The sequence below is a fragment of the Trachurus japonicus genome, chromosome 6 (genome assembly GCF_045865225.1).
Source record: "Trachurus japonicus isolate A0001 chromosome 6, Traja_1.0".
In the NCBI taxonomy this organism is placed as follows: Eukaryota; Metazoa; Chordata; class Actinopteri; order Carangiformes; family Carangidae; genus Trachurus; species Trachurus japonicus.
In genome coordinates, this window is record NC_140912.1 from 30,384,317 (window position 1) to 30,403,132 (window position 18,816).

Here is an 18,816-nt window from a genome sequence, read left to right on the forward strand (position 1 = left end):
CACTACCTTCAGATTTTTTTTAATACCACCACGACATCGAGTTGCACCAAGTATCAATCAGAAAGATTTTATGACATGTACATAGATTTTATCATCCAACACTTACTTACATCATTACCATTACCCAGGAGACTCGGTTGCACAACAGGGCATCATCCATAAGTCATCAGGAACATTTGATCAAAAATAAAATATCTTATCATGCCTTTCTCAATCACCAGCCTCTCTCCCCTGATCCCACCCTCACCTGCCCCCCCCCCTCACTCACTCACCTCACTCCACCTCCCTCCCTCCCTCCCTCCCTCACCCAGTTTGCCTCGCTCCGTCTTCCTTCCTCACCTCCCTCCCTCACCCAACTCACCTCACTAACTCTTTAAATAAATACCTGGTTCTGTCTCTACCGTCACAGAACACAGTGGTAGGCCATATATATGTTTTTTTTTTTTTACATCAGTGTGAAAAGTTTCAACAATGTCCGCACATCTGCACCGTCGGTCTGTGTCTCACGTGCGTTCCATCTGACCTCAGCTCTCAGTAGAAGCTGCAGCTGCTGCAGGTGTCTGTATCTGTAGCGCTTCGGGGCTTCCTGCCCTTTCAAACGGAGCAGACCCGGACCCGGTCTGACTAAACACCGGGCTGGCGGTAGAAGGTTCATGGAGCTGTGAGCCGCGAATGCATGAAAAAAGAGCACATCGGATGTGCGGCGCGTGACGTGCAGCTACATTGACACACACATAGGCTACATCAAGGCGCCTGTCATCTCAATTTAAGTCTTCTGCAAACTTGCATTTTCCCATATTCAAAACGTTTTGCCACACGCTAAAATCCGAAGAGATTCACTAGCACTTCTATCCGCCTGACAACTATGCGCGCGAAGACGATTTTAGATTTCTAGCGGCCAATGAATTGATATGACGTCAATATCACTCCTTTTTTTTTTGAAGTAGCGGCGCAAGGCAAGCAAGTAATGCTTTATTTATTTTATTACGCCTATTTCATCAAAATAAAACCAGTCATTGTCCAAAAGAAAAAAAATAATACCTATTCTTTAAAATGAATACCTTTGGACCAAATTTATCACTTTTTAAGGCCATTAAATTTTGCTTTTTTGATTTATCACTTTTTAATACTTTTTAAAACCCCGCGGACACCCTGTATCATCAGAGAACATGAACCGCTGTGTGTTTTAGGATTGATTTTAAGATACTTTTATTTGTTTTTAAAGCACCAACATTTTCAGCTGCTGGTTAATAATTTGCCTCCATTAATATCTTCACAACGCGGCTGAAAACCCGTCTCTTCTCCACAGCATTTGATTCGGCTCTCTTCTTATATTCTATTGTCATTGTTGTTCTTGTTTTGCACATGATCACACTGATCTGTAAAGTGTTGACATAATAACACTCCCTCTGATGATATGACAGGAATATTATTATTAACATCTACATCCTGTTCACACCAGCTTTGTAAATGAGATGTATCCAACATCATATACAACCAGGTTGAACAGGTTGAAGCTGTAGGTGTCGGCCTGTACAACTACTGTACCTACGGTCAATCTGATCCAGAGAGAGATTCATAATAATCACACATAATTAACACACTGCCTGTGCGATAACCTTTACCTACTGCTATTTTTTGTTTTATCGAAATATCTTACCGTACATATTCTATAATTCTATATTAAAGGGATAGTTCACCCAAAATTCAAATTCCACTCATTATCTACTCACCCTCATGTCGACTAAGGGCTGGGAGAATTTTCAGAGTCCTCCATGCCTTCTCGGAGTTACGGGGGTCCGCGCAGCAGTATTTGTCCATATGATTGTTGTGAATGGTGCTCACTTTTCTTGCTCCAAAAAGACACACCAAAAAACATCCAAATACCTCTATAGTGCTCGTCTGTAATGTCCCTCTTGTATTGAAGCCCCGACATGAGAAATTGTTCCGAAAAAAATAAAAGCTTGTTTGTAGTGGAAGCTCCCAGTGTCTCAGTTCACTGCTCTTCCTGTGTCACGCGAGATTTGCACTGACCGGCGGAACAATTTCTCATGTCGGGGGTTCAATACTAGACGAGCAATATGGAGGTATTTGGATGTTTTTTGGTGTGTCTTTTTGGACGAAGAAAAGTGGTATCCATTCACAACCATTATATGGACAAATACTGCTGCGCGGAACCCCCCGTAACTCAGAGAAGGCATGGAGGACTCTGAAAATTCTCACAGCTCTTAGTCGACACTCATTATCGAGTAGATAATGAGTGAAATTTGAATTTTGGGTGAACTATCCCTTTAAATGCCACTGATATTTTGCTTTTTTTTTTTTTGACTCTTCACTCTAACTGCAGCTTTCATGTGCATTTTAAAAAAGTTTTTTTCAACTTGCATTTGTGTTGTTACTACACGTGCAGGGTGACTCTGAGGACCCGGTCTTAAGGACCCGTACTGCACCAGGTGTAAAATAGGTGTGATGATGATCTAACAGAAGGTGGAGTTGTGTCGTCTCTCTCTGTTCATGTGCTTATGGCTGAGCTCTTTTAAAGAACTTTAAGTCTTAATCTTGGATTTGCACTGAGTGTGAGTCTTCTTAATAGTTTTAATACAAATCAATATTTCATGCTGCAAACTTTTTATTAGTTACTCCATTTTATAATCTAGTTTTTATTTTTATATATATTTTTTTTCTTTCTCTCTTTTTCCTGTACTTTCTGTTATTCTTTTTTTCTTGCTTTTAATTGTATGTATGAAATGCTGTGTGAATAAAGCTGCCTTGCCTTGTCTGAGCTTCACTGAAACCTGCAGGTGGAGAACTCTGACCTGCACTCGCTCTCCGCTCCCTCACCGTATTTAACCTGCGCGATGTCTCCGACCACGATCTCCGACACGTTGATCTGGGTCACCTGCCCCCCTCGCACCACGGTGAACTTCTGCTCCTGCTCGATGCGGCTCTGGAGGCCGCGGAACTGCTTCTCTTTGCTCCAGTCGTTGAAGGCCGTCACCAGGACCACGACCACGACCGACAGCAGGATGGCGGCGCCCTCGATCCAGCCCGTGTCCCCCTCGCCCTCCTCCTCCACGCCGCCGGCCGCGCTGCCACAGTCTGAGCAGAGAGGAAGCAGCATCGTGATCACGTTCAAAACATATCATAACACACACCTGCAGCTGATATGACGGAAAACACAGGTTTATTATCACATGTGGAGACAAGAGACTTATCTGAAGACATGAACTCACGCTTTCTCTCTGCATCTGGCGGTTTGTAGAAAGAAAGGGCTAGAGAAACGATGGCTGCCACTTCCAGGATGATGAGCGTCACATCCTGCAGGGCTTCCCACACTAACTGCAAAAGGGTTTTTGGCTTTTTAGGAGGAATTGTGTTCTGTCCAAACTCTTTTTTCCGTCTGGCAATATCTTCTAGATTTCCGTCTAAACCTGCAGCGGGAGACACAGAGACGACATCATCAGTCCACACGTTCAACTGGATTTATATCAAACACAACATTTTGTTGAACCATGAGTGGCTTAATAATTGTAATCCCTGGCAATATGAGGAATAATGAGGATCAAACTTTCCAGAGGGATTTGAGTTCAATAATCAGATTATATTGAACCTAATTTGGCATCACAGACTTTGTGCATGTACAGTTTCATAAAATAATTCACTTTTACATTATAAAGGTACTGTTTATAGGGGGTTTGAGTATGGGTTTGAAAAAACAGGCCTGAAGTAAAGAAAAACACCAACGCTCACGTCCTTCATTGATCAAGTTCAGAGGGAACTTCATTTATATTACTTATGTTTTTCTTTTCTTTTTTAATTTTTAATTCGAACATGTAAAACAAAATAAGGCGGAATTTCAGTTTGTTCCTTCATATGTAAATAACATAAACAAGTTGAGAGCAACATTTCTAAACAATAACACAACAGTGTAGTCATACATATTCAAAAAGGAGAGAGAAGAAGCTGTGCTTATTGAATCCCAACCCCCCTTTTCCACAAATCATAAATCAATGGATCACTTGTCTCACTTCCTTAATTGCCCTTCATTCCATTGTAAGATATCACATAGAATAAATGGACTGCAAATTGGTTTTTGTACTTCATTTTGAAATGCTCCATGTTTGGACATTGCTTTAATTCATTCTTTAGGCTGTTCCATAGTTTCATAGTTGGTCACCAGGAGGAAACCTTAACTCGCTCCATTCCTGCTACATCCAGGTTGTTTCTTTACAAACCTGAACCTGAACCGACAGCGAAGAGGAGCCACCAGACGGAGAATGAGCCATCAGCTTCATAAAATCATATCAGTGAGCATCATTACATGTTTGTGAGTATAGAATACATCTGCTTTTAGCCTGTAAATGAATTTACTGGGGCTGTTGTGCTCACTGTGTGTGTGTGAGTGTGCACCTCCTGTCAGAGACTAGAGAGAATAAATTGAGTTAATTATTACTAAAAGGCCACAGATTCAGTTTTTCCTGGATGAACCCGCCCAGAGCAGAAATGAGCTGTTGTGTCCTGAATGTTAATAAGTCCACAAAGTGTTTTTATTTTATTTTTCATATCTGTTCAGAGGATGAAACGTGTGTGAGCTCTGTGTGCACATGGTAGAAAAATACTTCATGTTCAGTCTGTACCCGTCTGCCTGACAGTGTGTGTGTAATCTAAAGTGTATTAGCTCAACATGGGGAGTGTTTTTAGGAACACTGACCCATGGAGCTGCACCTCGTTGTCTTCTTTAGTAAATGAACAAGTTGTGTGGAACAAATGATCATGACCAGGGCTGAGTATCGCTTCTCATTTACTGAATATATTTGATTCCGTTTGACAAGGTCCCGATTCGATTCCATATTGATTCATTTGGAGATGTTTCAGTTTTAAAGCAGATATCATCGGCACGGCCGTTTCGGCTAATGCTGTGTTCAAGGCAGGCTTTTGAAACCGTAAGTTACAGCTTCAAGTCACAACTACGACTTGGTAGCGTTCCAGGTAACCCGTAGCTCGTGTTTTTACCGTCCTGTTGTCTGTGAAAGTTCCCTATAACGGCCACTCGTAACTTCCGACCCGTGAACTCGTACCAGATCGAGCTGGTATGACTTCACAGGAAGGAAAAACACAAAGTACGAGTTTCCTTGAACGCACCATGAGTTAGCAGCCCCCGCCCTTGTCAGGCATCAATTGGTCCTCGTGCTACGTCACCACATTCACGCGCATCCCTTGGCTGCACACACAGCCCTTCATGCCGTTCTCTCCCCTCATTGGATAACACTTGTATCCCACAAGGAAAATTTTCTCCTCGGGTTACAGCAGAGCAGAGTGGCGGAGAGACTCGTGTTTAGGCTGAAATACTTCATGTAAGTGATTGCTGACGGAAAATAGGACTATTTAGGACTTATATTAACAAAAACATTCCACTGATATCTGCTTTAATTACCGGTAACCACTTAGCTTGGTTATGAAAGAGATTTTCACAAAACTAATGTTGCAAACTGTAAAAATATTCATGTTTATACTAAATTGACCGAAAAAGCAGTTAGATTAATGCACATGTATTTTAAATGACCCACTCCGGAGGTAAACGGTGCAGCGGTGCAGTATTTACCTATCTATCTACTAATTCCAGTAATTTGAACACGACTTTTGACATGTGTTTTTTACTGTGGCTGCTCTGTGTGTGTGTGTGTGTGTGTGTGTGTGTGTGTGTGTGTGTGTGTGTGTGTGTGTGTGTGTGTGTGTGTGTGTGTGTGTGTGTGTGTGTGCAGCAGCGTGCAGCGTCAGACGTGTCAGGACTGGCTCAGCTCCCTCTGGACTCAGGCAGCAGCTGACTGGCTCCGTCTCAGCAGCTTTTTGACTTAATGCGACGCTTCTCTTTGTGTTTGTCTGAGAATGAAACTCAGGTAAGTGGGATTACACTGAAAGTTAATGGACCTACACACACACCACCCCCACCCTCCCCTCCTCCAGAGATGCAGAGAAGTGAAGCAGTGTGATGGATTTTCCACTGATTTCAAGCTGTTGTTGACATTTTCCTTCTCGGTGTCAGCAGGAGAGGTAAACAACACGGAGGCTGTTTACTGAGCGTTGAGACGGACAGACGGATGAATTAATGATGAGCAAGAAGAAAACGACAAAGGGCAGACGAGTGCACAGCAGCACAACTTCTACAAACTGTGGTGGACTGTGTGTGTGTGTGTGGCTGTATGGGATAAAATCCTTTTATCTGAGCAGGAGCCGTCTAGATACTGACACCAACCAGACGACAGACTGGATGTCTGTCATTATTACTAATTATTGAATTATCATTATCTTTGTTAGTAGTTCTGACCCTCATTCATCACAACCTACTGTCACATCTGTAACTCTACTGTCTTCTACACTTTTTGTTCTTCTGTTTTGTTTTGTTTGTCCTTATTCTTGTTATCACCATACGCGTCTTACATTGGTTTGTCTCTACACAATAATGCATAAAAAAAAGAAGATGACTGAGTGAATAAATGAACAGTGCCTCTCCAGGTAAAAACTAAACAAACACATACTGTAGATTTCTAACAGCATCCTCAAAAGTTTTCATCTGACTGCGGCTGACAGAAATCAGTCCTATCAAACGGCTAAATTACATCTTTGGAGTCAAACTTTATCCAACCTCACATGAGTGAAACTGCTCCAGGAGCCAGATGAACCATTTATCCGTCTGTGCTGCTGGGAGCCGGATATCTGAGCCTTTATTACACAGAGTTTGTTTGTGTCACACGGTGTTTTGTCCCGAGGCCGACAGAGAGCAGAGGCTGCAGGTGGGAGCTGACTTTGACCAGCACACAGTCACCACAACCTGCAGCCAGACCGAGGTACAGACTGAACTCTATCTGTCCTCTGCTGATCTGATGGCGACCAGGCCGGGGGGGGGGGGGGGGGGGGCGGGGTCTGAGTCACTGGCGGTTCGGCCTAAAACATCCATCCCATAATAGGGGTGACAAAAGTAATCGTTTCAGAGGTGCATCAAGATTCTTAATGAGACCATTCTGGATCGATGCAGTTATGTCACATGATAATTCATTCAAGTTTGATGAAGTATGATGTTGTTCACATACAGAGACTTTGTTTTAAAGCACAACGCCAAGATTTCTGTGTGTGTTCAGACTCTGAGGAAGCTGCTGTGTTGTGAAAATGCATTTAAATGATATTTTCTATTTTATTTTATGTAAATTTAAAGTTAAAAGTAATGTTAAAAGTTAAATAAAAAGACTATTTATGTTAATGAATGAAAAAGCCATGTGTGGCAACATAGAAAATTGAGAATGTGATGCACTGAAATGCTTGATATAATTGAATCAAATGAAATCATAGACTGGTGAATGGTAATGGTGTTGAATGGCGAGGACAGTGAAGATGAACACCACTACCTCAGACCAGGGTGACTCCAACTCAACTGAGACAAATATCTGCGCTACAGACTGGATCACAGTCAGACCTGTTGCTCTCCACAGACTTTGTGATCAGACACTGACACTGAGTGTGTGAAGGTTTTTACCTTCGACAGGTGACGTCCTCAGTCTGTCACACAGTCCGTTGACGTCTCCGTATGAGCTCTCCAGCTTGGCCTTAGCGTCCGGACCTCGGAGCTCCATGAGCGCGCGTAGATCCATGAGCGAGCAGCCGAACTCTGCCGTGTGGTAGGTGTCGGCCCGTCGGCCATGTTTGGACCCACGGAAAGAGTTATTGGCCATCTTCTCCTGCGGGACTCGACGGAGGCCTTCCCCGAAAAAAACAAGCTCAGTGGTGGGACTGAGGTGCAGATCCGGCCTGACAGGGACTCAGTGACTGTGGAGGAGAAGAGACGATCAGGTTATTATCAGAAAACACAACTACATAACTCTGGAGGAAGAGACGTGACTGGACTTGACAGTTGAGGCAGAGTTCAGGACCAAGGTCACGTCCTCAGTGTCGGTTCTGAGGATGTGAGGAATTACACTCTGACACACTTTAGGAATCATTATAGTTAAATTACACTTCTTGTAGTTGCTTTGAAATAGAAAGATTCAAGTAAAAATAGTAATGGAATAATAATAATAAACAACTTCATGACAGTTGTACTGCCTGATGATGCACTTTAATGAATCCCATCCTATCACAAATAAATGAATGAATGAAAATGAACTTTTGGTGGTTAGTTAATAAATGTATCATTGATATGACTCAATTAAAAATGAACCTAAAATAACACATTTAAGTATCACCCAGACTGTTTAGGTGGGACAGTGAATTGGCCTTTTTCTTTCACCTAAATTCATCATTTGAAGCGTCACCGTGGCGATGACTGTTGAACTGGTGTGGAAACATGAATTTGTCAAGTCATCTGAGCTGAGAACAGACTCCATCTCTCTAATTCTGTGGCAGCAGCAGGAGTGAACATACTGTGTTGCTTGGGCGGTCCATCTCTTATGGTTTTATCATGGCACTTGTTTGTGACTTGTCTCTGATATTAATGGATGAATTTTATGTTATCCAATATCCACGTATGTGTTTTATACCAGTAAAGGTCCGCAGACACAGATTTCATGCTCATAGCCATCAGCAGAGTACAAACCAAACCAAACCACACAGATTTGTACGTTTCAAGTAGAATTCACACAAATAAGTTATTCCCTCTTAACCTCCAGGCCCTTTTTATGAAAGTAGCTACAGTAAAGACCTCTTCTCTGAAAAACCATTCAAACTTAACCTCATCATCAGTCCAAAACAACTCCGGCTTCACACTCTCCACTTTCTGAAATAAAAACTGCCTGGTTTCGTCATACAACGGACAATGAAACAAGAAACAAAGGAATATTATATCCTCAATATAATATATGTTGTTTTGTCAAGCACTTTGTGAACCCGCTGTATAAATAAAGTTGTTACTATTATTATGATGTGAAGCTAAGAACAAACTTCATGACAGACAATATGAATAAAAAGTCTCTGTGTTCTGAGCATCAGTAGATGTCATGTTCATGTGGTTTTGGGGTCTTTACTCATGTGAAGCAGACACACACATCTCTGCTCACTCTGCTCTCAGGACCAAACCACAGTCGGAGCGTCTGATTCCCAGCGAACGCTCTGAGCCTGAACGTATCTGACGGTGTGTGTGTGTGTGTGAACTGAAAGCCTTTATATTTGTTCCTCACAGGTTGTGACCTCTGCGCCTTCAACTGTAATCTGTGTCAATCAGTCAGCCGAGGCTTAATCTGAGCGAGAGAAGAGAAGAGAAGAGAAGAGAAGCAGCCTGTTTCAGGGTGAAGGAGAGAAAGAAAAGAAAAGAGCTGCGGGACAAAAGTCACGACCGGCAAATAAACCGGTGAATAAAGCTTTACTGCTGCTGAAAAACTGATCACAACCAGCCGCACAAACACACACGGTATATTTAGTCCACAAAAGGAAACACACAAGAGCTAAACTCTGCTGCAACAAGGTAATATGAACTACACAAATGACAGATGAGTGGACTCAGGACAGAAACCCAGTTTGGAGGCGTTTGCTCCTGTTGCTTCATGAGTGCAGCGGAGCGACTGAGAAGAGCTTTACTTACAGAAACTTCCCCCATCGCCTCCTGTTAGCAGCAGCAGGTGTTAGCGTCGGTCCGATCGCTCTGAGCGGCAGCGTCACACACACCACGGCTCCAGAAACAGCCCATAACCCGGCCACCGGTCTGAGTCTGCAGACCCGCTCCCGGACCCCGCGCGCTTTTACTCCCCCAAAAAAGCCGCCTGTTGTTGCAGAAATTGAGTTTGACCTTCAGCGGCTCTCAGGCTCTCAGGCGCAGGCAGCAGCGCTCCATCGGAGGAAAAAACAGGAGCTGGCTAAATGATTATCTGAGGAAAGCCTCGCTTAATCTAATTAGACAATCTGTGGCTTCAGTGAGCGCCAGAGAGAGAGAGAGAGAGAGAGAAAGAAAGAGACGCTGCTGCAGCTCCTCCTGCTGAGAGACACACCACCTCTACAGGTCTACACACACTACACTGCTTCTACACTGCTTCTACACAAACCACGTCTACAGGTCTACTACACACACCACAGAGATCCAGACTAACATTTTTACTCAGAGGACAGTGGCTCAGAGGACAGTTCTCTCAACTACCAAAACTATTATTGTTGTTGTACATATTAGTAATGGTCCAAGCTGTCAGATTTTAATATATTTGAGTAGACTTCAGCCTTTCAATTTCTTCATACTAATCTTCAACAATTCAATTAATTTCCAACCATTTCATAGAGCTTCATTCTTGCATGATCAAGATGGAGGCTCTATCAAGATTGATTCAGCAATTTCTTCACTTAATTCAGCATTGTTTCAACAATTTATTCAGCTCATTCAGCTTCCAGCTTTCAGCATTCACCCGCATTTCCTTCAGGAAATACATTCGCTCGTTTTTTTTTTTTCTTTCTCTCATTTCTGTAACTATTATTACCTTTGTTAGTAGTTGCAGTGCCACCATTGCACTGCCTGACCCTGTATCATCACCACTTTAAGTTGGTCACACTTGTTACTCTGTATTGTCTTGTATGTTTTGTGTTTGTTTTGTTTGTCATATATTGTTTGTGTCTACACAATAAAAAAAATTATAAAAATTTAGGAGCACAAGCAGAATATCTAGTGGCGCACATGCAGCAAATTGACTTGCAAGGCAAATACTGATATTTCCTTTTCATCCATGATCCTCACACACACTGACCTGAGACCTGTAATGACAGAGTAACAGGTTCTTCCACATTTCACCAGTGTTACCAAAAACAAAACAAAAAAACAGTAAATTTACTGGTCGCACATGGACAAGTTGATGAAAAATGTACTCGCACTGTCTCAAATTTTAGGGGCAAAATGCTCAGAGTGGAGCCCTGACACCAGGTCTACACACACACTGGCTGTTACAGGTCCACACTGACCACATCTAAACCAACAGGCTGGTCTGGACCGACCACAGTGAACCTGCTGCTCCTCCTGCTCAAACAAATACACTAGTACAATAATCGATTATTAAATTAATCTTCAACTATTTTGATAATCTAAAAGTATCTCTTTGGTTTGTGGACAAAACAAGACATTTGAGGACATTGTCTTGTGGTTTGGGAAACACTGATATTTCTCAACATTTTTGAACATTTTATTGACCAAACAACTAATCGATAAATCAATAACGGAAATATTCATTAGTTGCAGCCCTACACACTAGATCTAAACAGGACAGGGGGGAGTGAAAAAAATGAAGACAGGTAGGTCAGTTTACTTTCCAACCCCCACCCCCCCCTCCACTCAGAGACAATGTGATGTCCTGTGCTCTGATGGCTTCAGTTGTTGTTCACAACTGTTGTTTTCATTTGTTACACACTCACACACTTCCCTTCCCCCCACCCTTTGAGCAGCAGTGATTCAGACTGACGTCAGGTGGCACACACACACACGTGACTTGCATACACACATGCACACACACACACAAAGGTGGATTACGGTGCACAGAGAAGCAGGGGGATTAACTGGACTCACACACACACACAAGGTGATATCACTTTCATATCTGCATGACAGTGTTTTCACACTGAGCTACAGTGACGTTTGACCCCACACACACACTGATGGGAGCTACACACACTCATCCAGGGACAGACCACATGAACACACACACACACACACACACACACACACACACACACACACTCCAGTCAGCCACAGATCTGGATCCACGACTGGTACAAATGTCTGACATGAATCTTATAACTAGTGCACGGTGAACTTCATATTGTAACTCAGACGTGAGACTCATTACGACAGAGAGAGCTCCAGTTTAAATAAATAAACTCATCCCATGGAGGAGATGAAAGTCTGTGAAATAAACTTGCTCCTGCTGCTTGAATGGGCTCAGTCAGCAGCAGTGAGTAAACCTACCTGGGATCAGCTCACCTGTCTGTACAGTTTGTGTTTGCTGCCACTCAGTGGTCACACAGAGTCATCACGCCTTTTTGACCATGTCAAAGTCTTTCTGATTCTTGTGTGTGTGTGTTTTTTTACAGGGGATCTCTACCATCTTAACAAATTCAAAGCACACCGTCATTCAAGTTAATCTAAAAAAATATATATATTATTAAAATGTATTTTTTGTAATTTGCCTTTTGTACTGTAATAATTTATCTTGATGTGTGTTGCTGACTTCTTGGCCAGGTCGCCCTCGCAAACGAGATCTCGATCTCAATGGGTCAAATAAATGTTTTATTAAAAAAATTAATTAATATTCAGTTGAACTTGTTTCATATTTCTTTGCATAGTAATGTGTTTATACTTTATATTGTTCTTAAGAGTAGCAGACATATAGGAAATGAATAAAAAATGTCCTTTATCATCTTCATTTGGACATTTACTGTCTAAAACTCACAATTTTGTATTTTAAGGAACTGTGTTTTAATGCCTTTCTTTATGTTTTTTACCAGTAACTGATGCTGGATCACAGGAAAACATGAGCAAACCTCCAACACGTCCCTGAAACGGTTTACGTGCAGGGTGTGACGTTGCGGAGGGGGCGTGGCCACGTCTTTCGAAACCGAACTGGAACAGCTGACGGTGACGTCACTCACCAACATGGCGGACTGGAACAGAGGTACGGGTTTTTCGACACGTATTCACTTCTAAACATTGAGCCGTGGTGAACCGTGTGTAACGGCGCAGAGCTCCGGTTAGAGCGGGTCGACCGGGTGTAACGAGCCGAGCGACGGAGCGGCTCAGCGGCTGTGTTTGGCCTCTGGGTCCGTGGCTACTTCACTTTGGGCCGAAAACAAGCCTGTAACTTAGCGGGGTCAGCTAGCCGAGGAGTTAGCTGCTGGAGTCCTTACAGGGCTGCTGAGCTTAACTTTTATCAGGTGTAAACGACTGTGAACGGAAGATAAACAAGTCCAAAAAATATTACCTCAAATTGTCATTACATATCAGATAAACTGCGCACGGTTAATGTTTAACTTTACAGCTCATCTGTAGATCTTTAGAGCTCATCTGACCCAGAAACTGGTTTGTTTACTGCAGATTACTCCAAACAATCACACTGTATGCTGGTCTGTGGGACAGTGAGAGAGACTACGTCGTTTTTTACTGTCGGAAATATTTCAGGGTAAAATATTTGTGTCCTCGAGTGGATGTTTCAGTTTGATTGGAAATCTTTAAAGGTCATTTACATTAGATTCTGTGACTACAGTCACTTTGAAAGCCCCTCACTAGGTTTGACTGTTTTTCTTCATAGATGTCACTAGTTGCTGCACAGTTATTAGGATTACTGTTAAATTGGGACAGAATGCCGTTTAGATAACCGTCTGATTATATTTTAAAATGGGAAAACATATTCGAAAGATGCATAACAGGTGCTAGGGAGACTTATCTTTTCTTTTAGAGATTTTCTGTATTTTACACCAAACAGTCTGCTAGAGAATGCTATTTACTCAAATTTTAACATCATGGATATGACTGGAGTGGTATCTTTTTCCATAGCACCACTAGATGGTGTAGTCGTCATGTTATAAGTTAAATCATAAACGTCTACAGCAGATCTACATCATCTCAAATCAGCAACTCTGCTGTAATGCTAACAAATGGATTCTAGTTTCCATCGTTTGTCCTGTGGGCACAGAAAGCCTATCAAACATACCGTAGGCTATATTATTTATTCACGAAGAAAATAGCTTTAAGGCTTCCTCTTCTTAAATTATGTTCAGCAAAAAAGTAAAACCATGTTTCTATATTAGTTTCAGTGTACAGTGGAGCAGCATGCGGACAGATTTGTGGATATTTCTGACTCGTATCCCCGCTGGTCTGCTGTCCCTACGCGACGTCGATGTCGCCGAATGCCGCGTCGCTCACATTGAGATTACATTGGGCGACGCGGCATTCGGCGATCTAACTAACTAACTTCGCAAGGAGCAAAACGTCGCAGACCAACTGTCAAACAGCGCTGTTCGAGCTAACGTTCAAGAAGCAGAGGTTTTCCCATGTCGAAATCCATAGCAAATTCACAATTTTAACCGTATTTTTTGTGTCTCTAAATCAAACAACATAATTAAGCAGGGCACAAGCGGCAATATGATTAGTTTTTCAAGTCAACAATGTCATCAAGCTCAGGAATTTACCTTTGACAGCTGAAGCCGTTTCCAGCGACTCCCGACGGTTGTTAACAGCTAACGTTGAAAAGCAGTAACCTAGGCAACGCAATTTCTCTTTTCAGCTAACTGAAAACTTTAAATCTAACTGAAAAGGCAGTTCCAACTTCCAACGGTTATGACGAGTTTAACTTTAAACAGTAGAAACGTTGCCGTTACCGCGGAGGGAGGGACGGGCGCGAGGCGAGAGCACCGGCTGGTTACCTAGGCAACACAATGTAACTAGCTAATGAGCACTAGTAGCATCAGACATTAATTTTTTAAAATTTAGCAAGAAGCAAATTTTACTCTGTCCCCAGCGGTTAAGAAATAAAGTTAAAGCAGAGATGAAGGAGTTTAGAAAATAATCGAACGGGATTTTTTCAATTATTAATCTATAATTACCTACACAATACTAATAGTGTCTGGTGTAACGTTGATTGAAAACCTGATAGCTAGTTTCCGCAGATCGGGGGTGCGACCATATTTCTAGCCCTGCAACGCAACACAGCTGAGTAAATTCAGATTTAAAAAATGTAAGATAGCTCAGATAAGGACTTTTAAAAACTTACCACAGTGCGATCAGAGAGGAGTGACTTGTCAAATTTGTGTAAATCGCGCCGTTAGAAAGACGACGAGTTGTTCTTCTTCTTTCTGTTGAACTGACTGGCCGTTAGCAGGAAGCGCTGTGGTGCGTCACCGCCACCTACCGGCCGCAGAGTGGAAGTGTAGCGCATTACAGTGACAGGAAAGGACATAACTACTGATAATAATACCGTAATAATAATATTAATAGTGATAATATTACTTTTTTTCATTTAATTTCATTTATTAGTTTATTTGAAATGGGACTCCACATATTCATGAACATACAAAAACAATTATTTGATGTAAATATGCCAGATTTAGCTAGAAAGCTAGTATAGTAAAGACGGGGGTGGTCCTCAACTCTTTCAGGCTGTGGTCCAATATAATCACTGGTCAGCATCATTAGTAAATCATAAATTGCTACTGTTTTCCTGTTGTTTGTTTTTAAGGTTGAAGGTTTTCTTTTTGTAGCGTTTTTCACAGATAAAATCACAAAGTGCTTTACAATAAAGTGCAGAGTGGCAAAATAAAGAAATTCAAATAATACACACATAATAAAACACATTAAAAATGCAAAATAATTCCAATAAAATAACATATTCAAGGCAACCAATCAACTGAAAGCTTGTCTAAACAACAGTGTCTTTAGCTGTTTTTTAAAAGTCTCACTAGAATCAGACAGACGTAGGGACAAGGAGCAACAGACTTTTGTTTTCATGTGTTCTTGTTGTGTTTTAACTTTTTTTAAGGTGTACTTTTTTATTTTATTGATTCACACATTTCTATTTCAGAATCTTAAATACATTCCCTGAAAATGTTCACCACAGTTATTGCAGGACAACTAGACAATAAGATCTAAGAGTCATAGTAAATAACCTTTCTACATTAGATTAGAGCCTATCAAGAAAGACGGATCATAATTGTATAGCAATCAATATAATACTTTCACTCTTATGTTCATTCACTGCAGGTTCTCAACCAATTAATTGGGATTAATGTTTTCCATAAAAACCTCCTTTTTAACAGATTGTCAGGAGAGTTCAAATAGAAATTAATAGACAGTTTTTTGAATCCTGTGTGTCTCCAGGTCATGGCTCTGTGGACGACTTGCTGGACGATGAAAACAAACGTATGGCCGAGAATCTGGCCACCAAAGTCTCCAGACTGAAATCTGTGAGTCCCAACAAACACAATTTTCATCATTTAATAACAGTTCAAACAACTGACAGAGAGTTCACTCTTCTGTCTGTAGTTTGACCCTGTACTGAGATGATGCAAATTCTTATTTCTTGTGACTTGTGTTTCCTTTGCAGCTGGCGTACGACATCGACAGAGAGGCTGAGGATCAGAACGAGTATCTGGACGGCATGGTGAGGCCAACATCTGCATCTACCAAGCTGTTTGGGAAAACACGATAAACATTTCTGTTCTCAGATGTGAACATTTGCTTCTTGTCTCTTTTTGTCTCCTTCTCCTGCCTGTTTTACATAATAGTAAACTGAATATCTGAGTGCTGGTTTGTATTTTTTGCTCCCATCTCTGAGACACATCAGTTGATGATGAAAATAATTGAACATGAATCACATCTGGATTCAAATGCGGCTTTTAAAAGCGTTAGGGGTGAATGTTCAAGCTGACCTTTGTCCCATAAAACTTGAGAACCAACAGACTAAACCAGTTTCTCGGCCCCGTTAGTCACAGTCTCTGCTCCTTCTCCTTTTCAGGACTCAAACTTCCTCAGTGCGACCGGCCTGCTGAGCGGCAGCGTGAAGCGTTTCTCCACCATGGTTCGATCCAGCCGAGACAATCGCCGCATCCTCTGCTACGTCTCCATAGGCCTGGTCGTGGTCTTCTTCCTGCTCTACTACATGGTCTCCAGGATTCAACGCTGACGAGAGCTGGTCCTGATGTTGGATGGAGCTTGGACTTTTGAATCTGACGTCAGATCAGATTTACAGATTTACAGATTTAATCTCTGTGGGGTTTCCTGCGCAGGAGAGGACTTGTCTTTATTACTATTCTGCACCAAAGTGAGAAAAACCAACAGGAAACGGACAGAAAACATTATAGTTTTCATTGAACCGACCAGCAGGAGAGAGTTTTCTGCTCATCATAGACTTTGCGCCTTCTTGCCGCAAGTCAGGAAGTCCTAATATGGGCAAACAGCTGAGAGTGATGGGTTGATGAAGTTCGGTAATGAATCAACTGTCTCAGTTCCAGACAACACCGTAGTAACTCTGTTCACTACGGTGGCCCTGAGGGCTCAGTGCTCTGCAGATCAAGGAAACACAAAGGCACAAACACGCTAGAAATCTGACAACACATGCTACAAAAAGATGCAACACAACTGGGGACGCATTAAAAGAGACGGACCAGGCTAAAGGCTAATGCTAAGCTAACAGTCCATGTGATCAATACCATGTGATATCGACGTTCTAATAAACCAAACAAACTCAACTTATTGTCAAACCCACTAACAGGAAGCTGTCTGCACAACTTCCGAGTCGAGAAAAAGAAGAACTGAAGACCCCAGACCGGTCCCTCCCTTTATTGTGTCCCCAGAAACACTTCCTGTTGTGCTGTGAGTTGTTGCAGCCTGTTTGTGTGTTTGCAGGTGTTTTCTTAAGCTGCTGTGCATTGAGCGCTCAGGGCCACCGTAGTTGACTGTTCAAAAATATATACTGTATAACAAACTTAATGCTCTGAGGAAATGAAGGAAATAACTCAAAGTTGGGGAAAAAAAATTATTATAATTTTTGGTTTAGGTGGCGAGGCAGCTGCAGAGAAATGGAGCACTATTGATCTTGTTCTTTTTTATAAAGTTTTAATTGGAAGTGTTATAAAAAAGTAAAAGTTGACTTGAGTTTGCACAGTTTGTTATGTCCCATTATGTAAAAGCTTTTATTGATGTTTCGTTGCAGCAGAGATATTGTCATGTCTGTAGCCATGTGGTGTGGAACTGAGACAGAGCAGGTGATGGTTTGATGTTTTCATACGGCTGCAGTTGACGGACAGGAGGCTGAGATACAGGAAAGAAAATGTTCACACAAAACAACAACTTCCTAATCCTGTTTTCTACTTGTTTTGATGAGTTTGGGAGCTGCTGTTCATGGTTTACAGCAACATTTTCTTTCTTTTTGTTGGTGAAAGAGAGTGAAAGGTGTTAAAAAAGGTTTATAAAGAGTTTCCTTTCTAACATTCCAGGTCTATTTTTTATTAATACATGTGCAATAAATGGTTTTAATTTGTGGAATTTGTTTGGGATAATTGCTTTTTACCATGATTCATTATGGTTCTGGACATTGCATTTATGATGTTCTATTTCAGAAAAAGTGAATATTTTATTTTGATAAAATACAAAAGATATAAAGTTATAATTCAATAAAAGCCTCTATTCCAAAAATACATCACATCTGTGTCATTTCAATTGAAAAAGAAAAATGCTCATTTGAAATCCTGAATCATTGTTTTAATTATAATTTTCATCTTATTTTATTTCAAAACTCAAGGCTATAAATGCTATTATTGTGAACTTGAAAAACATATCATGAATACATTTTAGATGTATAAACCCTCTGCAACTTAGTTCACATCAGATAGTTCCTTGTTTGAATTGGATTACTGGAGTTAATCACTGCACTCACGACACGACCAGCGTGTGCCAAGGTGCCAGAAAACCACAAATAAGTGTACAAAAAGGAGAGTTATCTGCACACTCAGATCAGATGCAAGTTTCAGTTCAGATACTCTCCTTTTTTGTACATTTGAATTGGATTCAAATCCAATCAAATCAACTTTATTTATATGGCACTTTTCATACGTTGTAACACAAAGTGCCTCACAGAGGATAAAAACAAAACAAAACAATACAAAACACTGTGAAAACCCCAAACCTCCCACGCCCACAAATATACACACAGACTGGGGCGCCGAAAAGGGGGGGTAAAGGAGACGGATTCTAGGGGCCCATGATTCAGGGGGGCCCAGAGAGGCCCCTAATGATGATGAAATGATAATACAGAAAAAATAATGACACTAAGTTATTAACTAACATATAATCACAAATGTTTTATTTTCAATGTC

The 18,816-nt window shown here is 41.5% G+C and overlaps 2 protein-coding genes across 4 annotated transcripts in view; one reads left to right on the forward strand and one right to left on the reverse strand.

The window, feature by feature from the left end:
- LOC146986410 (plasma membrane calcium-transporting ATPase 1-like) overlaps positions 1–14,862 on the reverse strand; it is a 38,104-nt gene extending 23,242 nt beyond the window's left edge. The window contains exons 1-4 of one of the 3 annotated variants that reach the window (XM_085780183.1): positions 14,718–14,862; positions 7,529–7,818; positions 3,234–3,431; positions 2,842–3,099 (exon numbers count right to left, since the gene is read on the reverse strand). In XM_085780183.1, the coding sequence (XP_085636309.1) occupies positions 2,842–3,099; positions 3,234–3,431; positions 7,529–7,724 (652 nt within the window). In that variant the 5' untranslated portion in view covers positions 7,725–7,818; positions 14,718–14,862. Of the gene's footprint in view, positions 1–2,841; positions 3,100–3,233; positions 3,432–7,528; positions 7,819–9,565; positions 9,720–14,136; positions 14,274–14,717 lie in introns of those variants that run through there. The other 2 variants (XM_085780184.1, XM_085780185.1) reach the window with 2 other exon arrangements.
- On the forward strand, positions 12,559–17,986 carry bet1l (Bet1 golgi vesicular membrane trafficking protein-like). Its single transcript, XM_085780186.1, has 4 exons — positions 12,559–12,623; positions 15,821–15,906; positions 16,047–16,103; positions 16,458–17,986. The coding sequence occupies exons 1-4, from the start codon at positions 12,605–12,607 to the stop codon at positions 16,623–16,625; spliced, it is 330 nt and encodes a 109-aa protein (XP_085636312.1). The 5' UTR covers positions 12,559–12,604; the 3' UTR covers positions 16,626–17,986.
- Positions 17,987–18,816: the final 830 nt, after the last annotated feature.